The 21,036-nt window shown below is 35.8% G+C and overlaps 1 protein-coding gene across 1 annotated transcript; it reads left to right on the top strand.

Moving 5' to 3' along the window:
• Nucleotides 1-360: 360 nt before the first annotated feature.
• Nucleotides 361-19,147, top strand: LOC121420579 (WSC domain-containing protein 2-like). The gene is made up of 4 exons (XM_041615243.1): nt 361-835; nt 10,317-10,490; nt 12,134-12,337; nt 18,699-19,147. The coding sequence occupies exons 1-4, from the start codon at nt 559-561 to the stop codon at nt 19,070-19,072; spliced, it is 1,029 nt and encodes a 342-aa protein (XP_041471177.1). The 5' UTR covers nt 361-558; the 3' UTR covers nt 19,073-19,147.
• The last annotated feature ends 1,889 nt before the right edge of the window (nt 19,148-21,036 follow it).

The following is a 21,036-nucleotide window of genomic DNA, read 5'->3' as shown; positions in this document are numbered from 1 at the left end:
AATAATAATAGCAGGGCCCACTGGGAGAACAGTTTTCAGAAATTAATTGTCTTCCCTTGGTAAATAATACCATTATTATTACTATTATATTATTATCATTTCTTTTTAGGCCTACATGAAATTTCCAAAGTTTGAGCTCGTGATTCGCTCGCAATATCTCACAATTTTGTTTGGGTGGCCTTGTCCTTTAATCGTTGCCCTTTAACGGTTGCCCATAGAAATTGACCCGACACTTACACAGCCACTTACACTGCCTTTTATAAACAAAACAAACGGTCACATTTGACTATAAGGTATCTCCACGATCTATCATATCACTCTTTCAGTATATACCCAGCTCTTTACATGATGAATCGATTACTCAAGCACTATTTGATCAGTCTGCATATTACATGTATATGCATGTAAGCAAGAGAGAGAGATTCCAATAGAGTAGATACATTCCCATTCATATCGTCCACATCTGGCAACTCGTCTTCAACCTAGATAGTGGTGGCGTCAGCGCGGTGTTATTCGAACTTTTCTTCGAATTAATACTTCAGCATCTATTTTGTCACGATGAAAGTCATTATGGAATGTTTCATTCTGGTAGCATCGGTAACGGTATTGGGGATACTTCTGGAATATTTCAGTACTAACGACGCAATAGTACCTTGCAGTACGAGTCGGAAACTGTTGCATGCTTACGGGAGAGGATCTTGCAGAATGATGATTAGGTCGTTGGAGTTTAGGCCCGCTAATCATACGGATTTTAACCTTAATCATATGGTCACTTCATATGTGAGAAATGCCTCAAGAATTTTAGCAGGCCAACCGAAAGAATCTTCAGAGAAAGGTAGAATCCGTTTATAACTTTAATAAAATATTTTTAGTTTTTTTTTTATAGAAAATTTTGTATTTTAGTTCAACAAACACTGCATTTATAAGCAAATGAATGCACAAAAACCGTCATGTCAATGATTTTATTCAATGCAATTAGATTTATTTTTATCAGTATGAAACAACTATAGAAATAGTACAATCATGAAATAAATCAGACTTATACATAAACAAAGTATCATACTGAAAGGGTCACAGTCAACCTCACGTACGGCCTATGCAAATAAAATATATCATTTGAACAATTAAAGCAGAAAAGGGGAAAGAATTACTTAAATAAACCAAACAAACAATCAAAATAACAATTAAGTAAACAATTAATAAGTACTGATGATTTGGTATTTACAATTCCTCCTAGACACGTAAAAAAGCAACTATCGTTAAGTACTGTAATAGAGTATTCCAAATTCAATGGTTCCTATAAAAATTGAATTTTTAAATCGTTTTGTTCTCTCTTTAGGTAGGCCCTATATGAAAATCATTATTCCCCCTGAATGTATAATTATACAGTTCGTATAAAAAAAAGGTTTACACTTAGAAAAAACCTTGTAAAATTATACATTTGTAATATTCTGAAGACTTTTCCACATTTTAACATTGGTACAGATCCATTTAAGTAAATGACGATATAACTGTCGAGAAATATTTCCGTTTGAGTGAGCACCACTTTTGAAGAGTTAGTGAAAAATGATTTGCGCAGAACCTTGAAATAGTTATGCGAACAAAAGTTGACCTTAATCATGAAAAACATGTAGAATTTAGCTAGTAAAATTTATTTGAAGATATCTTTTACCCTTCGAAACTTGTTTTTCAAATCAAATCAAATCTGCTTTCCTTGCCCAAAACACTTCGAAGAGTGCATTGCGCCCACCCCACTCCCCCCCACACACACCAAAGCCATCGTGACGATATTTGCTTTACACTGACCCGTGATTAACATGTAATGGCTAAGGCTTGATTTTCATTTTGTTAATCATTGCCAAGCTTTGAAAAAAGTGTGGAGAAACAAGTATTAAATGAAAAAATGAAATGTAAACCCACTTTAACTGATAAAAACTTAGTGAAAAAATGCTGAAGATGTCTGATATAAACTTTTGTTCAGATTCAGTTATGTCCTCAGATCCCGCTGGCACAGAAAGGGTAAAGGTTGTGCTTACTAAGTGCTGAAATTTCAATTCGGGTGGCAACATTGCTACAAAATGCTTGAATGTATCCGTTTTATCTAAATTGACTGAAAGTGCAAGGAAAATGTATGAGAAATGTTTCGCAGAGTAAGTTTGATATCACCCTTTCCCCTTGACACAGCGTGAAAACGAGCATTTCTGCGCAAACAGATTTATGCGAGCTTTACAAAAATGGACAGAGCTCACTCAAGTGTAACATTCTGTCAAAACTTTTACTTTCATTGGATAAGATGAGACCCAAACCCAATATTATATGTGAAAAAATTACCCACATGTATATATTTTAATTCCCAGGGCTTTTTCAAAGTGTAAACTTTTTTTTTGATACGCACTGTATACATTACGATTTACAACAAAATAATTATATACTGACTGAGGTAAAATATAATCATAACAGTTATACATAAAATTGCAGTCTCATAATTATAAAAGACTTACAATTTCAAATATCTCTGAGACTAAAAAAAAATGGTTCTGTATGAGTATAAAAAGATGAATGGTTAACGATTCTTATTGCACGTTTTTTTAAGTTTAAAATTCTAACAGGTGTGAACAAGAAGCGCTGTTCCAGGCAAGAATAATACCGTAACTTAAAAAGGTGCAATAAATATTCCGTAAAACAATAATTAGAAAATTGCGTAATCTGTACAAAATGCCTATAATTTTGGAAATTCTGCTACAAATCAAATCAATATGAGGAACCCATTTTCTATTAATTATAATACCAAGAAATTCTACTTGCGATGCCTTTGCTTCACTGAAATTTGCTAATAGCACATGCAGATTGTTAATGCATATTTTTTTAATATTAAAAACCATATACCGTGTTATAAAAGTAATCACAGATAATTTATTAATTGTCAACCAAGAAGTCACCCTTTTTATCGCACTTGCAGAACATCAATGTTATCACGTGACAAGAATATTTGTATCATCGGCAAATAAAATATGTTTCAATTTCGAGGATACAATACACAGATTATTTATAAACAAAGTCAATAAAAGGGGCCCGGGAATAGAACCTTGGGGTACTTCGCACCTTAAATCCTTGTAATTAGATTGTTGACTATTTAAAGTTTTAACTTGTTGTCTATGACTTAATTAATGGTTTATGGCAAAATTGTTTGGAATTTGAATTTATTAATAAACTACGTTCAATTGATATGAACCTTTTTTGATAATATACATAAAATGATAACATAAAAAAAACTCTCGCAGTGTATCGTATATGCAGTAGTATTTCATATCATATAATGCAATTGTCATAGATTTCCAATTAATTTGCATCACGTTCCTAAAGCGGTAATAAAATAGGAATTGTGCAGGAATTCAAGAGAGAATACAGACGATGAAATAAAGATATGAAGATCAGGAATTTCCATGTTATTAGCTCAAGCTGGGCAGCTGATTATGAGGGAAAAAATAAGCACACCGTTATAGAAAACAAAAAATTCGACAACAAAGTCATGCTGTATGTAGGTAAAAAAAGCATTAATTCATCAATTCAAAATGTGTCATGACGTTCCAAACATTTAACTCTTTTTTCGTTTGGTTTTCTAGAGAAATCTATTTGGGCCTCGTTCGTTAATGAAGGTTATTTTTACCAAGGACCTATTACAAATGGACACTCATCGAATAGTTTCACTAACACGTTACCGCCATTGTGATATTCTGAATGATATTCTCTTTATGTTTTTTCTACTTTAATCCCACCGTGTTCCACCGTCAGTAAATAGGCCATGAGTTGAAAGAAGCAATTCGTGATTAGACATTGATATTGCATAAACTGTATATGCGCAGAAGATAATATATCACTTAAAACATGGAAAATCGATGTGCAGTCCTGGTTTTTCTTTGCCAATCTTAGTTCCATTTATTTCATTTCTGGAAATGTATACATATTTTAAGATAAAGGCAATGGGATTAATCGTCTAATATTTATAATCCAGTTTTTACAATTTTCCTCCTAATATTCCAGAGAAACAGTTCATATCGTGTAGAGAGCCTTTATCTTGTTATTGAGGTCAGTATGTGCGTGCGGAAGTGTGGGGATAAAATAATAACATGTTTTATGTCACAAAATCGTCTGCTTCTTAATTTTGCTGCTTCAAATCTAAAGCACGTTGATTGACAAGGATTTTCTGACACAAGGCATCAACAAACAAACCCAAAACCAAGAAAGTTGTACATTTGTCATATTTGTGAATCATCAGATAGGCCTTGGTAGTCGCTATCGTAAAAACACCTGTATTTTCGCGTGGAGATGCTCATAACACTAGGCGGCAGATCTCGAAATGATGGAGTTAATTTCCATCTTTAATGGGACCATCTTTTGACTAAGCTAGTACAAGACATTTGAAACTACAAGTGTTTAAATGTTTTACTTCAGTTGCATGGTTCACTTTACAGGTACATGTAGGAAATTAACGCAGCCTTGAGATGACTGCTACATGCAACCATCCGAGTGCGGTGCATGAAACAACAGCTGTCGCTAGGTAACAATAGTTAGGTTACAATATTTAATTGGTTTTGAATGAAATGTATGTACCGTCAAGGCGACAAAAGCGGATTTTTTAGCTCTTACTACGCAGAACTCTGTACAACGCATCGATTCATTTGAACATGCAATTAAGATCACAATGAGGCTTTTGTCGAAGGTTGGTATACTGGGAGAGGAGAAAGAGCAATAAGCCAGTTCGTAGTTCCACTCGGCGCATGATCAGAGGAAGGTCATTGGTAATAAAGTGACATGTTGGTTTAAAATTTATTGGGATAAGCGCCAGCTTTGATGTCTTCATTATTGATATATTTCATGAATTATTTTTTTTTCATTTACATCCACGTTCACATCAAATGCCCATCAAGTCACAATCGCAAGATTAATGGTCATTGCCAAAGGTTTGTGGACCAGCGGTCCCGTAACACAAAGGTTAGCGATTAATCGCTAAATGAACTGGCCTATCAAGATCATCGTTGTATGCGCATTTTCCTTAGTAGACTGACTAGGAACCAATCAGAATTGTTCTTTCAAATTAGCGATTAATCGCTATCCTGTGTGTTACGGGGCCCAGGACAGCACTTTGTCTTAAAGGTAAATGCCAGTTGTGGTAACGATATCAAAATGAGTTCGCACAGAATCCAATGAAATGATCACCAAAGTGTCTGTTAGCATAAATAAAACATATGTGCCAAAGGATTCTGTAAGAAATTGTGTAATTGCTGAGAAATCAGCAAATAAGCACAGGATTCGGGTCAAGCGTCGGGCTGACATTCAAAGCAATAATAATACACTGTCCCACGTGCGCTTATCTGTGTTGGTGATTTTCAGCGTAGATTTCAAGATTTCACAAATAAAGTTCAGTTTATGTAACTGTACCGGATCTAGATCCTCGATGATATACTGACAATTAAGCCTGGTTTACAGACTTTCTCATGAAATCAGTGTGTATTGCAACTACTGGCATTATCTTTAAGATTCAGACTGGATGAAAAATTGCATATATGTTGTTTGTCCAGAGTCCAGGGCTCCGTAACACAAAGGTTTGCGATGAATCGCAAATATGAAAGAACCGCACTGATTGGTCCCTAGTCAGTACTTTAAACCAAAAGCGCATATAACATTGATATTGATTGGTCAGTTCATTTAGCGATTAATCGCTAATCTTTGTGTTACGGAGCCCAGGACGTTGTTTTGATTCAACGATTTTCGACAAAGACCGCTCTGCTATTATGAAGGGTTTTTCACAAAAGCTTATCTGCGTTATAGAAAGCGTCTGCGAAATAAGTCTTCAACATTTCAGCATATCATTTAAAGCAATTAAGGTACAAATGCACCTTTTCTTCTACTGGAAACGATAGTTGAGGGAATATTGATTCGAAATCGACTGGTTGATGACACTTTAGCACTCTTGAATATTTTTATTAATTAAAGCTTTGAGCCACGCCCACTTTTGAAGCTAGTAATAACAATCATCTAGCATCAATCCTAAGCTAAATCATGTAAAAGGTCAATATTAATAATCTGAAACAAAATGTAAGATATTTTTTGTTCTTACAGGGTCAAATTTATGGCCATGCAGAACCATCCTAAGATAATATTGGCCATGCCCACTTACTGAAAAATAATGAATAAAGAAAATCATATCATGTTTGGTATCAAACTCAAGCATGTTATGATGACGAAATTGGTTGGACTGGCAAAACTACTATATTTAAAATAGTACTTGCCAGAGCAACCTCGGATAAATAATTGCACAATACTTTCTCAAAGCCTGAGATATTTGTTTTTAATGTGTAATAATACTACAGTATATATAGTGATGATTTGCAATTTTACTTTCAAAATTGTAATTAACGCAAAAAACAATTACTGGGCAATCGAATTGCTCATACCTATAGTAATTAGATCTTTCATGTTGCAATATTAAAGAATAAAGTATAATGTTTGGTGATTAAGCAACAAAACCCTCATAAGTTCTGGCTGATTGGATATGCTATAATACGTATCACCAATGCACCCTACAATCATGAAGAGAAAAACTGAAATAATATACGAATAGCGAATATGCATGAGTGCGATGGTGCGAGATTTCGCATGAGGTGAAAGAAAGATGCTCTATTCATTATTCGTTAGCCGAGTTGAATAGAGCGTTTCTTTCTTTCACCGAATGCGAAATCTCGCACCATTGCGAATGCGAATGCGAAATCTCGCACCATTGCATTTAGCGATTAATCGCTAAATGAACTGGCCTATCAAGATCATCGTTGTATGCGCATTTTCCTTAGTAGACTGACTAGGAACCAATCAGAATTGTTCTTTCAAATTAGCGATTAATCGCTCTCCTGTGTGTTACGGGGCCCAGGACAGCACTTTGTCTTAATATAAAGGTAAATGCCAGTTGTGGTAACGATATCAAAATGAGTTCGCACAGAATCCAATGAAATGATCACCAAAGTGTCTGTTAGCATGAATTAAACATATGTGCCAAAGGATTCTGTAAGAAATTGTGTAATTGCTGAGAAATCAGCAAATAAGCACAGGATTCGGGTCAAGCGTCGGGCTGACATTCAAAGCAATAATAATACACTGTCCCACGTGCGCTTATCTGTGTTGGTGATTTTCAGCGTAGATTTCACAAATAAAGTTCAGTTTAATAAACTGAACTTTAACTGTACCGGATCTAGATCCTCGATGATATAGTGACAATTAAGCCTGGTTTACAGACTTTCTCATGAAATCAGTGTTCATTGCAACTACTGGCATTATCTTTAAGATTCAGACTGGATGAAAAATTGCATATATGTTGTTTGTCCAGAGTCCAGGGCTCCGCAACACAAAGGTTTGCGATGAATCGCAAATATGAAAGAACCGCACTGATTGGTCCCTGGTCAGTATTTTAAACCAAATGCGCGTGTATAACATTGATATTGATTGGTCAGTTCATTTAGCGATTGATCGCTAATCTTTGTGTTACGAAGCCCAGGACGTTGTTTTGATTCAACGATTTTCGACAAAGACCGCTCTGCTATTATGAAGGGTTTTTGACAAAAGATTATCTGCGTTATAGAAAGCGTCTGCGAAATAAGTCTTCAACATTTCAGCATATCATTTAAAGCAATTAAGGTACAAATGCACCTTTTCTTCTACTGGAAACGATAGTTGAGGGAATATTGATTCGAAATCGACTGGTTGATGACACTTTAGCACTCTTGAATATTTTTATTAATTAAAGCTTTGAGCCACGCCCACTTTTGAAGCTAGTAATAACAATCATCTAGCATCAATCCTAAGCTAAATCATGTAAAAGGTCAATATTAATAATCTGAAACAAAATGTAAGATATTTTTTGTTCTTACAGGGTCAAATTTATGGCCATGCAGAACCATCCTAAGATAATATTGGCCATGCCCACTTACTGAAAAATAATGAATAAAGAAAATCATATCATGTTTGGTATCAAACTCAAGCATGTTATGATGACGAAATTGGTTGGACTGGCAAAACTACTATATTTAAAATAGTACTTGCCAGAGCAACCTCGGATAAATAATTGCACAATACTTTCTCAAAGCCTGAGATATTTGTTTTTAATGTGTAATAATACTACAGTATATATAGTGATGATTTGCAATTTTACTTTCAAAATTGTAATTAACGCAAAAAAAACAATTACTGGGCAATCGAATTGCTCATACCTATAGTAATTAGATCTTTCATGTTGCAATATTAAAGAATAAAGTATAATGTTTGGTGATTAAGCAACAAAACCCTCATAAGTTCTGGCTGATTGGATATGCTATAATACGTATCACCAATGCACCCTACAATCATGAAGAGAAAAACTGAAATAATATACGAATAGCGAATATGCATGAGTGCGATGGTGCGAGATTTCGCATGAGGTGAAAGAAAGATGCTCTATTCACTATTCGTTAGCCGAGTTGAATAGAGCGTTTCTTTCTTTCACCGAATGCGAAATCTCGCACCATTGCACGAATAAGAATATTCGCTATTTGTGTTGTACAACGCCTCGGAATCAAGCGAAAATATAAAAAAACAAGAGTTTTTCCCTACAGTAATCTATGAAAAGGGAGCAAAAATATTGAAGGCGAAAAGCAAAATCCCACAAGCCGGGCCCACAAGCGCACATGATCTTGGACAGCATTGCGCATTTAGCCAGCGAAATGTACGCGGATTGTCATTTAATCAATGAAATCGCATTGTGACGTCACCTCCTAAAGCCGCGCAATGGTACATTTTGGATGGTACGTCTTTTGTGCAACGGTACGACTGTGTGACATTCAGCCTCCCATTTGCTCGCATACAACAAGATAAGTAGGCGTTGTACAATATATAATGGTGGGTCATGAAAAGGATAACAGGGGGTGTTTCACAAAGATATAAGTATGACTTAAATCGCTTTTAAACGCCGACGCGTATCTGATATGCAGCGCGCAATCTAATTGATCAATACGCTGTAGTGCGCGTCTTTTTACGATCTGACCAATGTGGTAATCAACAAATACATCAGGCTTTGAGAAAGTATAGTGGAACTATTTATCCGAGGTTGGTCTGGCAATTGCTATTTTTCCTGAGGGGCGCAGCCCCGAGGGAAATTTAGTAGTTTTGCCAGTCTAACCATGCTAACCGAGGATTGATAATTTCCATTATATAACTCAAACGAAGATTCTTGCCATCTGATTGGTTGAAAGGTGTTCAATATTTGGTCCATCCTTTACTGCGTGCATTTTGTAATTTCCATTGCACGGTGACCGTGCATTTTTTATTTTTCCATTGCACGGTAAGCGCGCTAGCGCTCCCTCATTATAATCATGTGTATGTCTACTTGTGTGGGTGTGTGTGTGTGTGTGTGTGTTTGTGCGCATGAAGTTAGCGCAGATCAAACTGACTGTGCGCACTCGACTCATATGCATGAAGCAATGCGCGTCACAAAACAATGAAAGCAAAGGGCTCATGAGCTGTCGATACATGGTGTAATCCACCGACTAGCAATAATTTTTTATCAGAGAAAATGGTTTTTTTTTATTCCTTTATTACATTTTTAAAAACTTTGTAACTGATATGAGTTATATAAAACAAATAATGAATGTAAATATTTGTGCAATGGAAAGAATATTCACATTCGATGAAAGATTAAAAGTTCCATTCAACTCGGCTAACGCCTCGTCGAAATGAACTTTACATCTTTCATCTCATGAAAATATTCTTCCCATTGCACGCATACACATTCATTATTTGTATACTATGCTTTCGAATGAAAAGCCTGATGTATTTGTTTTCTATCCTTCTTTTAATAATTTATAAGCAATGCGCTAAGCTTGCAAAGTCCAGTTACTTGAGTTGAATTACCCATTTTTCTCCGAGCCATCGCGCTCAGCGGAACGCAGATTAGTGCCTGCGCCGATGCATCGCTGGACTTGCCCGGGAGAGAGAGCACGCTGGCTGGTACGCCCGATAGTTTAGCTAGATATCCAGTTTTGTGAAATAATGACGTCAGACCTCGATATATCCAAAATATATCGATGTCACGCAACGTCACGCAACACCATAGTTGAAATATATTCGTTCACATGATGCTACTTGAACCAATAACTATACAGGATTCAACCTATGTAGGATATAATGCCTTTTATACCACACGCAACTCGGCTTTAACATGTTAAAGTCATACATTATCTTTGGGGAAACACCCCCAGGTCATTTTTTACGGTCTTCATTTTTTTTTTTTTTAGATGTTTCGTACGATGTATGTCAAAAAGCTACCTTAGTCACACCACATTCCTATCCTCTGACTGCCTTGGCTAGTTTTCCTGGATCTGGAAATACTTGGGTGCGATATCTCTTGGAGAGAGCGTCCGGATTTTACACCGGGAGTGTGTACTATGATAAAGGGCTTTACAACGGAGGTCAGTATTTATGGACTACTCTACACTAGAACTCAATATTATTTGCTTGCAATGATAAAGAGGATAAAACAACCCTATACCATGATATGAGAAGACGAGGAGGAATGATATATAAAGCAATACATAGAAAAATGAAAAAATGCCTAAAAAGAAGTTTTTGCATTAATTAGTTGGCTATAGTTTGTACTTCATTCTTATGTTAATGTAACACCAGCAATAACAACGTCATACCTACCGAATCAATTATCAGTTTATCACAGGAATGATTTGATTTGGCTAACAATGCGGTAACATTATACACACGAAAAGAGACAGCCACTAGTAAAAAGGTTTGTTGTACGGTTCATTTGCTACAAAGCTCTGTTCGTGCCAGGAATGCAAAAACAATATAAAATAAATATAGCTCTAGACCACTCAAACTGAAAATACCGTATGTTGATCTCTTGTAACATTATTTATCATTCTTGATGCTATAGAAAGAACAAAGAGTCACATAGTGTAATTACAGTGCGTTCATGCAGTGGACTATGAGAAAATATTCACTCTTAAAATTCTTCTTTAAACCCATATAACATCACAATAATTTTATACTTTAGGATTAAATCATTTTTCCAACATATGTACTTTTTTCAAAACTTTTCCAAAGCTAAGATCACTTTGTCATTATCATCATGATTTTACCATAAATTATTTTTGTAATTTCTTGATTCTTTTGTAACATTGCTTTATGTTGATTTTATGTGTATTTTTATGATTTTTTGTAAAACATTTGCCAATTCAGCTGTAACAAGCTGCGATCATTTGTTTTAATAAAATCTTGAATCTTCAGCTATCTGTTCTTTTGGAAAAATTGGCAATGCCGAAAAGGTGTCTCTACCGGGAATCGAACCCAGGCCCCCAGTTTTGAACGCCGGTGCCTTAACCACTAGACCACAGAGACGGGTCAGTGGCTAGGGTGACCCCGATCCGCTTGACTGTCAGATACATGTAGACAGATTTTCGACACTATACCAATTATAATTTCCTTTGTCGGGTGTAGGTGGGGATTGAACAATGACAAGCCGCCATGCTTCAGCTGAATCAAAGCTATATTGCTTTTATACAGTACATGTATAGGAGAAGGTATACAAATGTGTGAAATTATACATGTACAACAGCTTTGGCAACTCTTTTATTTTAATATTTTGTGACAGAAATGGATAAAGAGAACAATGGTATGCGTCGCTTAAATCAAAGTTCCCCGGAGCTATCTGCCCTTTTGGAAAAATTGGCAATGCCGAAAAAAATGTTTCTGCTGTGAATCGAACCCGAACCCCTAGCTTTGAACGCTGCGCCGGTGCCTTAACCGCTAGGCCACAAAGACGGGCTATTGGGTAGTGGTCTCTGTGGTCTAGTGGTTAAGGCACCGGCGTTCAAAGCTGTGGGCCTTGGGTCCGATTCTCGGCAGAGACATTTTTTCGGCATTGCCAATTTTTCCAAAAGGGCAGATAGCTCCTTGATTCAAGCTACGTCTACCATTGTTCTCTTCATCCAGTTCTTTCACAAAATATTGAAATAAAAAAGTTGCCAAAGCTGTTGTACATGCATAATATCACATATATATATATATTATCTCTATCTTTCTTTCCGGGTTCATCGGAAAGGTTTTAAAGGAGAACCTGAGAAACCTGAAAAGGGAACTACTCTTATCGTCAAAACCCATGAAATGAGATGGCAGAAATCTTACAAGATGTTTGAAAAAGCGGTACTGATTGTACGGAATCCCTATGATTGTTTGCTAGCCTATGCTAACTTTAATGCTAAAGGTCATACAGGGTTTGCATCACGCAAGTACTTCAAATCTCATGGTAAGCAACATTTTAATTTCATGCCAAAGATCAATTGGATTCTTTTTTTTCGTTCAAACATCATGTATATGACGTCATAATCTCATGTCGTCCTCCCACAGAGGATATAGGAATAAGTGTATCCTTCAAATAAAAGAAGTTCCTGCAGCAGAGTCTGGAAAACACCTGTAATCTTACCAGATTGCGTAATCTTACATAATATCATGTAAAATGACAGGAAATTGGTATTTGGTGTATGGAACCTTACAAATTTCCTTGAAAAAAAACACAATTTTCCCCCTTTTTAAAGAGACCTATCCTGTTAAATTGCAGAAAAATTCCTGGTTTATGAATTTACAGATAATTCTGTTATTGCTTTTATGCAAAATTTTCTCTTTTTCTGTAAAATCAGGGTTTTTCAACAGTGTAAGAAGTTGTCAGAGATGCGCCAGCTGCAAATCACCTGCGCTTGCAAGTCAAAGACGGCGAAATCACATCAATTTTTAAAGTTTGTTTTTGCCCAGATATCTCACGGTTGGCCGTGTCAATTCTTTCATTATTATGCCATCTGAAAAATGCATCATGTATCATGCGATTTCAAAACTTTTGGGCGTCATCAGTTCATCATAAATAAAGTTTATATAAGCCCTATCAAACATAATCGATTAATCGCTAGTTAAAATTGTTATCAAGATCATCGTTGTATGTGCGTTTTGCTCTGTAGACTGACTAGGAACCAAACAGAATAGCTATTTAAAATTGGCGATAAGTCGCTAATATTTGTGCTACGGTGCCCTGGTCGTCACATGAAAAATTACATGATTGCCCATAAAGAGCTAATCACATATTTACATGATATCAACTTCACAATAGGGCTTATTAGAGCTTATCCGAATGTTATGACGCGCGCACTCGACCAAAACAAGCTTTATGAGCAATCATGTAATTTTTTCGGCAAGCCCACCCTCTGTTTTACTCTAAAATACAAAACCATTTGAAGTAGCTTACTTTAAAAAAATTGTGTTTATCAAATCTGTAATTATGTTATATGTAAAGATCTGTCTTGTAACATTTTATTTTTACTTTGTTATGTTATGTACATGTATTATATTTTGGATGATAATGTGAAAACGAAATCAATGAAAATCTCAATATAAACAGACCATTGCCATGTTGCATAAAAGTTACCATTAAGGTAACTTTGTCATCCTATGGTAACTGCCATAGGATTTATCTATCAATAAGTAGATAAATAAAATAAAACTACCATAGTAACGATGCTCAACAGCCAATCAAAATCACGGATTACATGCAGTTTACCATAATTGTAACTCTTATGCAACGGGTTCCAGAATAATGCTTAAGGTCATTCTAATCGTTTCAAAAATTAATATCCAGTTGTGCAACGTATAATTGTCAAATATTTTACATTATTAATTAAGGAAGGAGAAAAAGAGTTCATCAACATAATCGATGTTTCTAACACGTACTAACGCATCAGGTGAACCCCAATTTCTCAAAGAACTTGCGTCCATGCATAGGCAATGCATTAATCCATGTTTTCCACTCTCCACCCAGGTGCAATAAATGGGGAGAAAGTAAATCATTGAATGTTCGAGCGTCCGACAAGGGTAGCTTTGATAAAGACTGGGTAATAGTATGTAGCATTTGAACTTCCCTGAAAAGGTTTTCAAGTAATTGATAACTAATGCACTTACCGTGCTTGATCAGATGTCAATCCAACGGTCTGAGTTCTTACTAGACGAATTTTGAATAAACTTAATTTCATATAATAAAATACAAAAGAACAAGTGGGAATATGACATCATCAGTTTGCTCATTGAATATTCATGAAGGCATGTCTAGAACTGTTTCACCAGAACAACGCCAATCTTAAAAAAAATCAACAACTCTGTTATCCGACTTTGGTTAATTTTTGCTCTGTGAATTTTACTCTATTTATTTCATACGAATATCTTCATCCCGGGGCGTCCCTTTAAGAAAGATACCCACCCTGATCATGTTTACAAAAAGCTGCTGCTGATGATTCCATTCTGTCTCAAACATTTCCAGCTGGAAAATACGAGAAGGATCTGGAAGAAATAACCCTAGAAAAATAATGAGCATTGGATTTTTTTTTCTTTTTTGCTTATCCTTAGGGCTATCGTTATTACATTACAGTAAATGACAAATGAAAAAAACAAATATAATCAGTATAGATCATGTATTGATCAATGAGAATTAACAAAATTGTTGTAGGTCAAATAGTAAAAAGGATGTACATATACATTATGTAATGAACTTAATTTGCTGCAATGCATTCAAATGAAGCCACCCTCCAAAAAATGAATGAAGATAGAATAACATTGCAATCAACCAGAATCAACTATCCATACTGCATTCCATTGACAAGAGTACGAAAAGCAGACATCGACCGTGAATTATTTTTGTATAAAAGCAACACATGGTTGTGCTTGCATTTCGCACTCAAGCAACAGCACTTGAGTCATCCATAGCAATGGCTGGGTGTCAAATTTTTAAGCAAGACAATAGTCCAGTAGAACCACACTTGACCTTCAGCTTGGGTATGTTTTTTTTTCCTCGGCGTGGTAGTACAGAGTATATTTTTAAAGGATTCGAAGGGTAAAACGAAAAGAATTCGATGGGTACCATTTGAGCACCCTTGGGCATCGTTTTCTTCTTATAATTTCATTGAAATAAACATTCACTTTTCCTCCATTTACATAAAATAGCATTTTTTCAATAGGAATAATGCAAAATCATTTGTTATGAAATTATAATTAAAACATATATGCTAACAGAAAAAAGCGAAGGTCCCTGAACACAAAAGCGTTTTTGTGACGGGATATGCCTGTAACACAAATACAATACAAAAACACAATACGAAGGGCGAGAAAAGGACAAAGAACAGAAAGAGTAGGGAATATATTTTTTTTATCGAAGAATCATGCTTGTTATCAGATTGAGCTGATCAGAAATAGAATGTAAATATATTGCACGGCATTAATGTCACGTATAGGTCACTTAAAGGTCACTTGAGGTCTCCAAAGGTCAAATTGGGGCACAAAATGTTGTAAAATAATACGAAAATCTCATGTTAGGAAAATTAACATACAGTGTATTACACGTTTATGCATAAACTTTTTTTCTGCTGAATATTGTAGTTGAGGTTGTACGTGTGTTTTCAGAATCTGACGGTTACCACCTCATTATGACGTCATTGTACTCAATGACTCGCATACATGGCACTGATTGGTGTACGCATTGTATATGGAGCGTTGTGGCCCAGTGGATTAGTCTTCGGACTTTGAAACAGAGGGACGTGGGTTCGAATCCCAGCCATGGCGTAATTTCCTTCAGCAAGAAATTGATCCACAGTGTGCTGCACTCTACCCAGGTGAGGTAAATGGGTACCGGTAGGAAGTAATTCCTTAAAAAGCTGTGTGCGCTATGAACGCCTAGCTTAGCCGGGTAATATAGGAGCGCCTTGAGCACCTAACAAGGTGGATATGTGCGCAATATAAATACCCTATATAATTATGTGCTGCACTCAACCCAGGTGAGGTAAATGGGTACTGGTAGGAAGTAATTCCTTAAGAAGCTGTGTGCGCTATGAACGCCTAGCTTAGCCGGGTAATATAGGAGCGCCTTGAGCACCTAACAAGGTGGATATGTGCGCAATATAAATATCCTATATTATTATTATTATTATTATTATATCATTATATTTTAGCGCATGCGCCGCATTGGACTGTTGAGTAAGGTCTCATATTGAACAGGCAAACGAATCAGACCAAAATACGCGTTTTTGATGCAGAAATCAATAAATGAAATGAAATTAACGTTCGTGATTCTAGTTTGGTTTCACACGTGCTAAGAATTCATCATTAGCCCTTTATTTACTGGAATCATCATTCAAATTACGATTATTTTTTTTTTACCGTGTGAAAGGACGGTTTGAGTGGTTAAAGGCCACCGCACACCTTACAACCCGACCATTGGCGGCGGAAGCCAGAAAATTTGGAGGGTGTCCACCTGAAATTTTATGATTTGGTAACCAAAATTTTTTTGACAAGCAAAAAAAAAAAAAAAAAAAAAAAAAGCGGGGGGGGGGGGACATGTCTTAGTAGGTGAGGAAGCTATATATCTCCAGTATGCTAAGCTAGATATCTTGGCGTAGTCTTTGATAGAACAATGAACATGAAGAAACTCACATCACATGTCTGCCAATCTGCATATTACCAGCTTAACAGAATTGCTGAGATCAGACACTGTCTTACATGAGGTGGTGCGGAAAATATCATCCATGACCAGATAACCTCTAGTCAAAGACTGGACTTCTGCAAACTGTCTCCATGCTGGTTTACCTTCATGAGGCATCCCTAGCACTTTTCAACCATAGAACGCAGTGTGAAAATTTGTTCTGCATTGGGCAGTGACTGGGCAGCTGGAAACCTTCTTGTTTTGCCCATGTTTTTACCATGGAGCTAATCTGTGTTTAGCCCCCTATTTTTTATCATTTCCTCTTCTGTATTCAGTATCGTTTGGCAAAGAATCTTCAATGGCAAAGATTGGGTAGAAGCTGTGGTTTTCAGTTATTACTTTGATGGTTGACTCAGAGGAAATAAATACGGTATATCGGTAATGATTAAAAAAACGAGTAAGTGATCCGGTAATACAGACCCTTTGCCTTTATTACAAATTCTTCTTTTGTTAACTGTAATGATTGCCGTTCTGATGGAGACGAATCAAATATAAAATTTTGCTACAAGGATGTTAACAATGTACTGATACTTAAATCCGATTGATAAACTACACTGAAAAAATCATTGAAAATAATTGATTATTGGGTCTGTTATCTAATTATAAAGGATATATAAGACATTTTAATATAAATATTTCAAGAAATCTAATTCCAGCATGATTACAGGTTTTCTAACTTCTAAACCCTTCTTTTCTGACGGGTTCATTGAATTTGGTAATTGTCATGATATAGGATCAGCATCAATGTGTTTTATATTGGGCATGTATAATATACCTTGCAAGTATACTTTCTATATACAGGTGTGGGTGTGGGAGCATTTGTGTGTATTTGTTCCTGAGTACAATTAACAGTTGTGGCAAAAGAAGTTTATCAAATGATTCAATGATTGAAGCTTGCTATTTGTCTGCCATTGATACTAGTTTTTTTCAAGATCTCATATCAAACATATACAAAGAAAATGGCAAAAAATACAAGAACATAAAAAAATCAAAGAATAATAAAATACATATAAAAATTGACTTAAATATTATATTTAGGGGCCAAACAGTTATAATTATACAAATTATATTTGTACCCAGAATAATAATTTTTTTGAGGTTTAGTTATCAAATTATAACACATTTTTGCAAAATATGCATAAATTTGCATAATTAATTAGCAGCAAACAGAAATAAAGAATTTTCCTGAATGGTACATTGTTACGTATGCAGGATTTTGCAGTATCCATATCGGTGAAAGCGAATATTATAAAAGAATATTGTAGAAATAAGATTATAAATAGTCAATTTGGAAGCCATTTTGTTTATGCAAATTAGGTGGTCGAAACATGAAAAATTGGCTCGGGAACCGGTCTTATCAGATTCAGCGCATTCAAATTAGGTGAAATTGACCGGTTCCCAACTTTTACCCAAATATGCTTCTTGAACTCAAATTCTCCCCATATTGGTCTTGTCTATAACATGCCATTGCTTTTAATCTAAATTGTGATATTCCGGCATTGTTCATTATACATGTATTACAAACTATGGTTTCAGATAGATATTCAAAATTTATTGTCACGCTCAAAATAAATATTACATTGGCAAAAAAAATATATATTCCGGCTGTTGGTATACAAAGAACAATATATAACATAATAATAAATAATTACAAAAATAATGGCATTAAATAATATACAAAGCAAAAATTACACAAATACCTAATACTAACCCAGAACAAACTATTAGTAGTAATAGTAGTAATATACAATGAACTGTTCATTTCAAATAACAAAGTGATAAACATAATTATGTTTAATTGTCTAAACTACAAGGGGCCAGACTTGAACAGCGTTCATGCTACTTTCTGGCTCCTTTTATGCCGTTTTAATACTAATTGGTGTTGTATAAACACTTGTCTGGTGTTAGACCAACACCAAACTGGTGTGGTTTAACACTTCTCTTGTGTGGACATATAGACTCCGGGCATGTGGTAAAGCAACATCGGATTTTTTGTTTGCAGTGTGCAGCATTACCACAGTGTGGAGAGGGAGTCTTTCTTCCATTTTATTTCCTTTTTCTAATTAAATGTTTAATGTTTATTATTTCCTTTTAACAGAATGGGATAACTTCGTTGAGAAGAATTCTCAGATCTGGGAGAATACTATAGCATCGTGGATCGCTCTGAATAACACCTTGGTTGTATTTTACGAAGACCTCCAATCAGAACTCCGTCAACAGATCACAAGAATTCTAAAGTTTCTGGGTGTTCCTCTCGACGAGGAAAGACTAAGATGTACGGAAGCTTATCCACAGGGGAGATTTCGTCGTAACAAGACCGACAGTGATAGATTGTTCGATCCTTACACAGAACAGCATGAAACAATCATTAAAACCCATATCGACGCAGCTTCAAAACTTCTTCTTGAAAAAAGCTACATTTCGAAGAACTTAACTTATTCCCGCCTATTAAGAATCAACGGAACTCTATAACTATCAAGATACAATGTGTTATTAATATCAGTCTCCCATTTGTTGTAATTTATCAATATTCAAAAATGTATAAAACAAATCTTAAAGAAAATAAATTCTTAAAAAAGATGTCAGTTATTACTTTGCTATTCCAAGTCTCTTAGATTGCACTTTCTGTAAGAATCTATTACTTACTTGGATTTTACTTTACACTATGAAAGTTTGTTTTCTTTACAAATGAGGTTACAATTTTCCATCATTGACGTCACAGATCATGCAATTTCTCGTACGCGTCGGCCAGCGTACAGGCTTCAGAAAAGGAGGTCAGTCACCGTATAGCGTGTTACGATAATGATAACAGTGATAATAATAATAATAATAGAGGTAGTAATAACGAGCAGAGAGACTGCAGAGCGTGGCGTAAAGAGGAGGAAAAGATACAGAAGGATAACGATCTGGCATGGGAGCTGAGAAGGTTATGGCAGGTGAAGACGAAGGTGGTGCCAATAGTCATCGGAGTCGTAGGAACTGTGACGACAAGACACGTAAGCTTTCTGGCTGTTCTAGGAGTCGATGTGTCATTTGAAATGATACAGAAGGCAAGCTTGCATAGAACAGCTCTTATCCTACGGAAGGTCTTGAATGAGAAAGAGAAGTGAACAATGAGAAGAGGACCTAGAATATGGAGCAATAACCCTAGATTTCTGGATGAAGTCCGGTTGCTGTTTAATATACCAAGAGAACATCAAATTGTAGAAAAGGGAAATGATAATAATAAAAACGATAATAATAACAATAATAAGCAGAGAGACTGCAGAGCTTGGCTTAAAGAGGAGGAAAAGATACAGAAGTATAACGATCTGGCATGGGAGCTGAGAAGTTTATGGAAGGTGAAGACGAAGGTGGTACCAATAGTCATCGGAGCCGTAGGAACTGTGACGACAAGACACGTAAGCTTTCTGGCTGTTCTAGGAGTCGATGTGTCATTTGAAATGATACAGAAAGCAAGCTTGCATAGAACAGCTCTTATCCTACGGAAGGTCTTGAATTAGAAAGAGAAGTGAACAATGAGAAGAGGACCTAGAATATGGAGCAATAACCCTAGATTTCTGGATGAAGTCCGGTTGCTGTTTAATATACCAACAGAACATCAAATTGTAGAAAAGGGAAATGATAATAATAATAACAATAATAAGCAGAGAGACTGCAGAGCTTGGCGTAAAGAGGAGGCAAAGATACAGAAGCATAACGATATGGCATTGGAGCTGAGAAGGTTATGAAAGGTGAAGACGAAGGTGGTGCCAATAGTCATCGGAGCCCTAGGAACTGTAACGACAAGACACGTAAGCTTTCTAGCTGTTTTAGGAGTCGATGTGTCCTTTGAAACGATACAGAAGGCAAGTTTGCTTGGAACAGCTCACATCCTACGGAAGGTCTTGAATTACAAAGAGAAGTGAACAATGAGTAGAGGACTTATTTGATAGAATATAGAACAATAACGGTCGATTTCTGGTAGAAGTCCGGTTGCTGTTTAATATACCAACAGAACATCAAGGTTTGGACAAGGGAAATGATAATAATAATTATAATAACAATGATAATAGTAATAATATATATGTATATATATATATATGTGTGTGTGTGTTTGTGTGCGTGAGGGTGCGTGTGTGTGTGTTTGTTTTTTTTGCATTTGGAAAGTTAATTCATAATTTTTGCCCCCCATCTGAAAAATGGATCGACGCCCCTGATAGTATCGCATTGCTTATGGGAGGATCTCCATAGCATTCAGTGTTTTCTACAATGCTCATTACGTTTTCTCGTTGTTTGTTAAATTTTTATCAATTTCATTGATCTTATTGCTTGATTGCCATGCAAGTTGATTTGTTCCATGGGTTTCATTCGCCTTTAAGTTATAGTTCTTTTTGTCTCACCTGCATAGCAGAGTGACACTATAGGCGCCGCTTTTCCGACGGCGGCGGCGGCGT

This window comes from Lytechinus variegatus, chromosome 8 (assembly GCF_018143015.1).
Source record: "Lytechinus variegatus isolate NC3 chromosome 8, Lvar_3.0, whole genome shotgun sequence".
Lineage (NCBI taxonomy): Eukaryota > Metazoa > Echinodermata > Echinoidea > Temnopleuroida > Toxopneustidae > Lytechinus > Lytechinus variegatus.
Note: the sequence above shows the minus strand (reverse complement) of the source record. Positions and strands in the feature narration are given on the sequence as shown.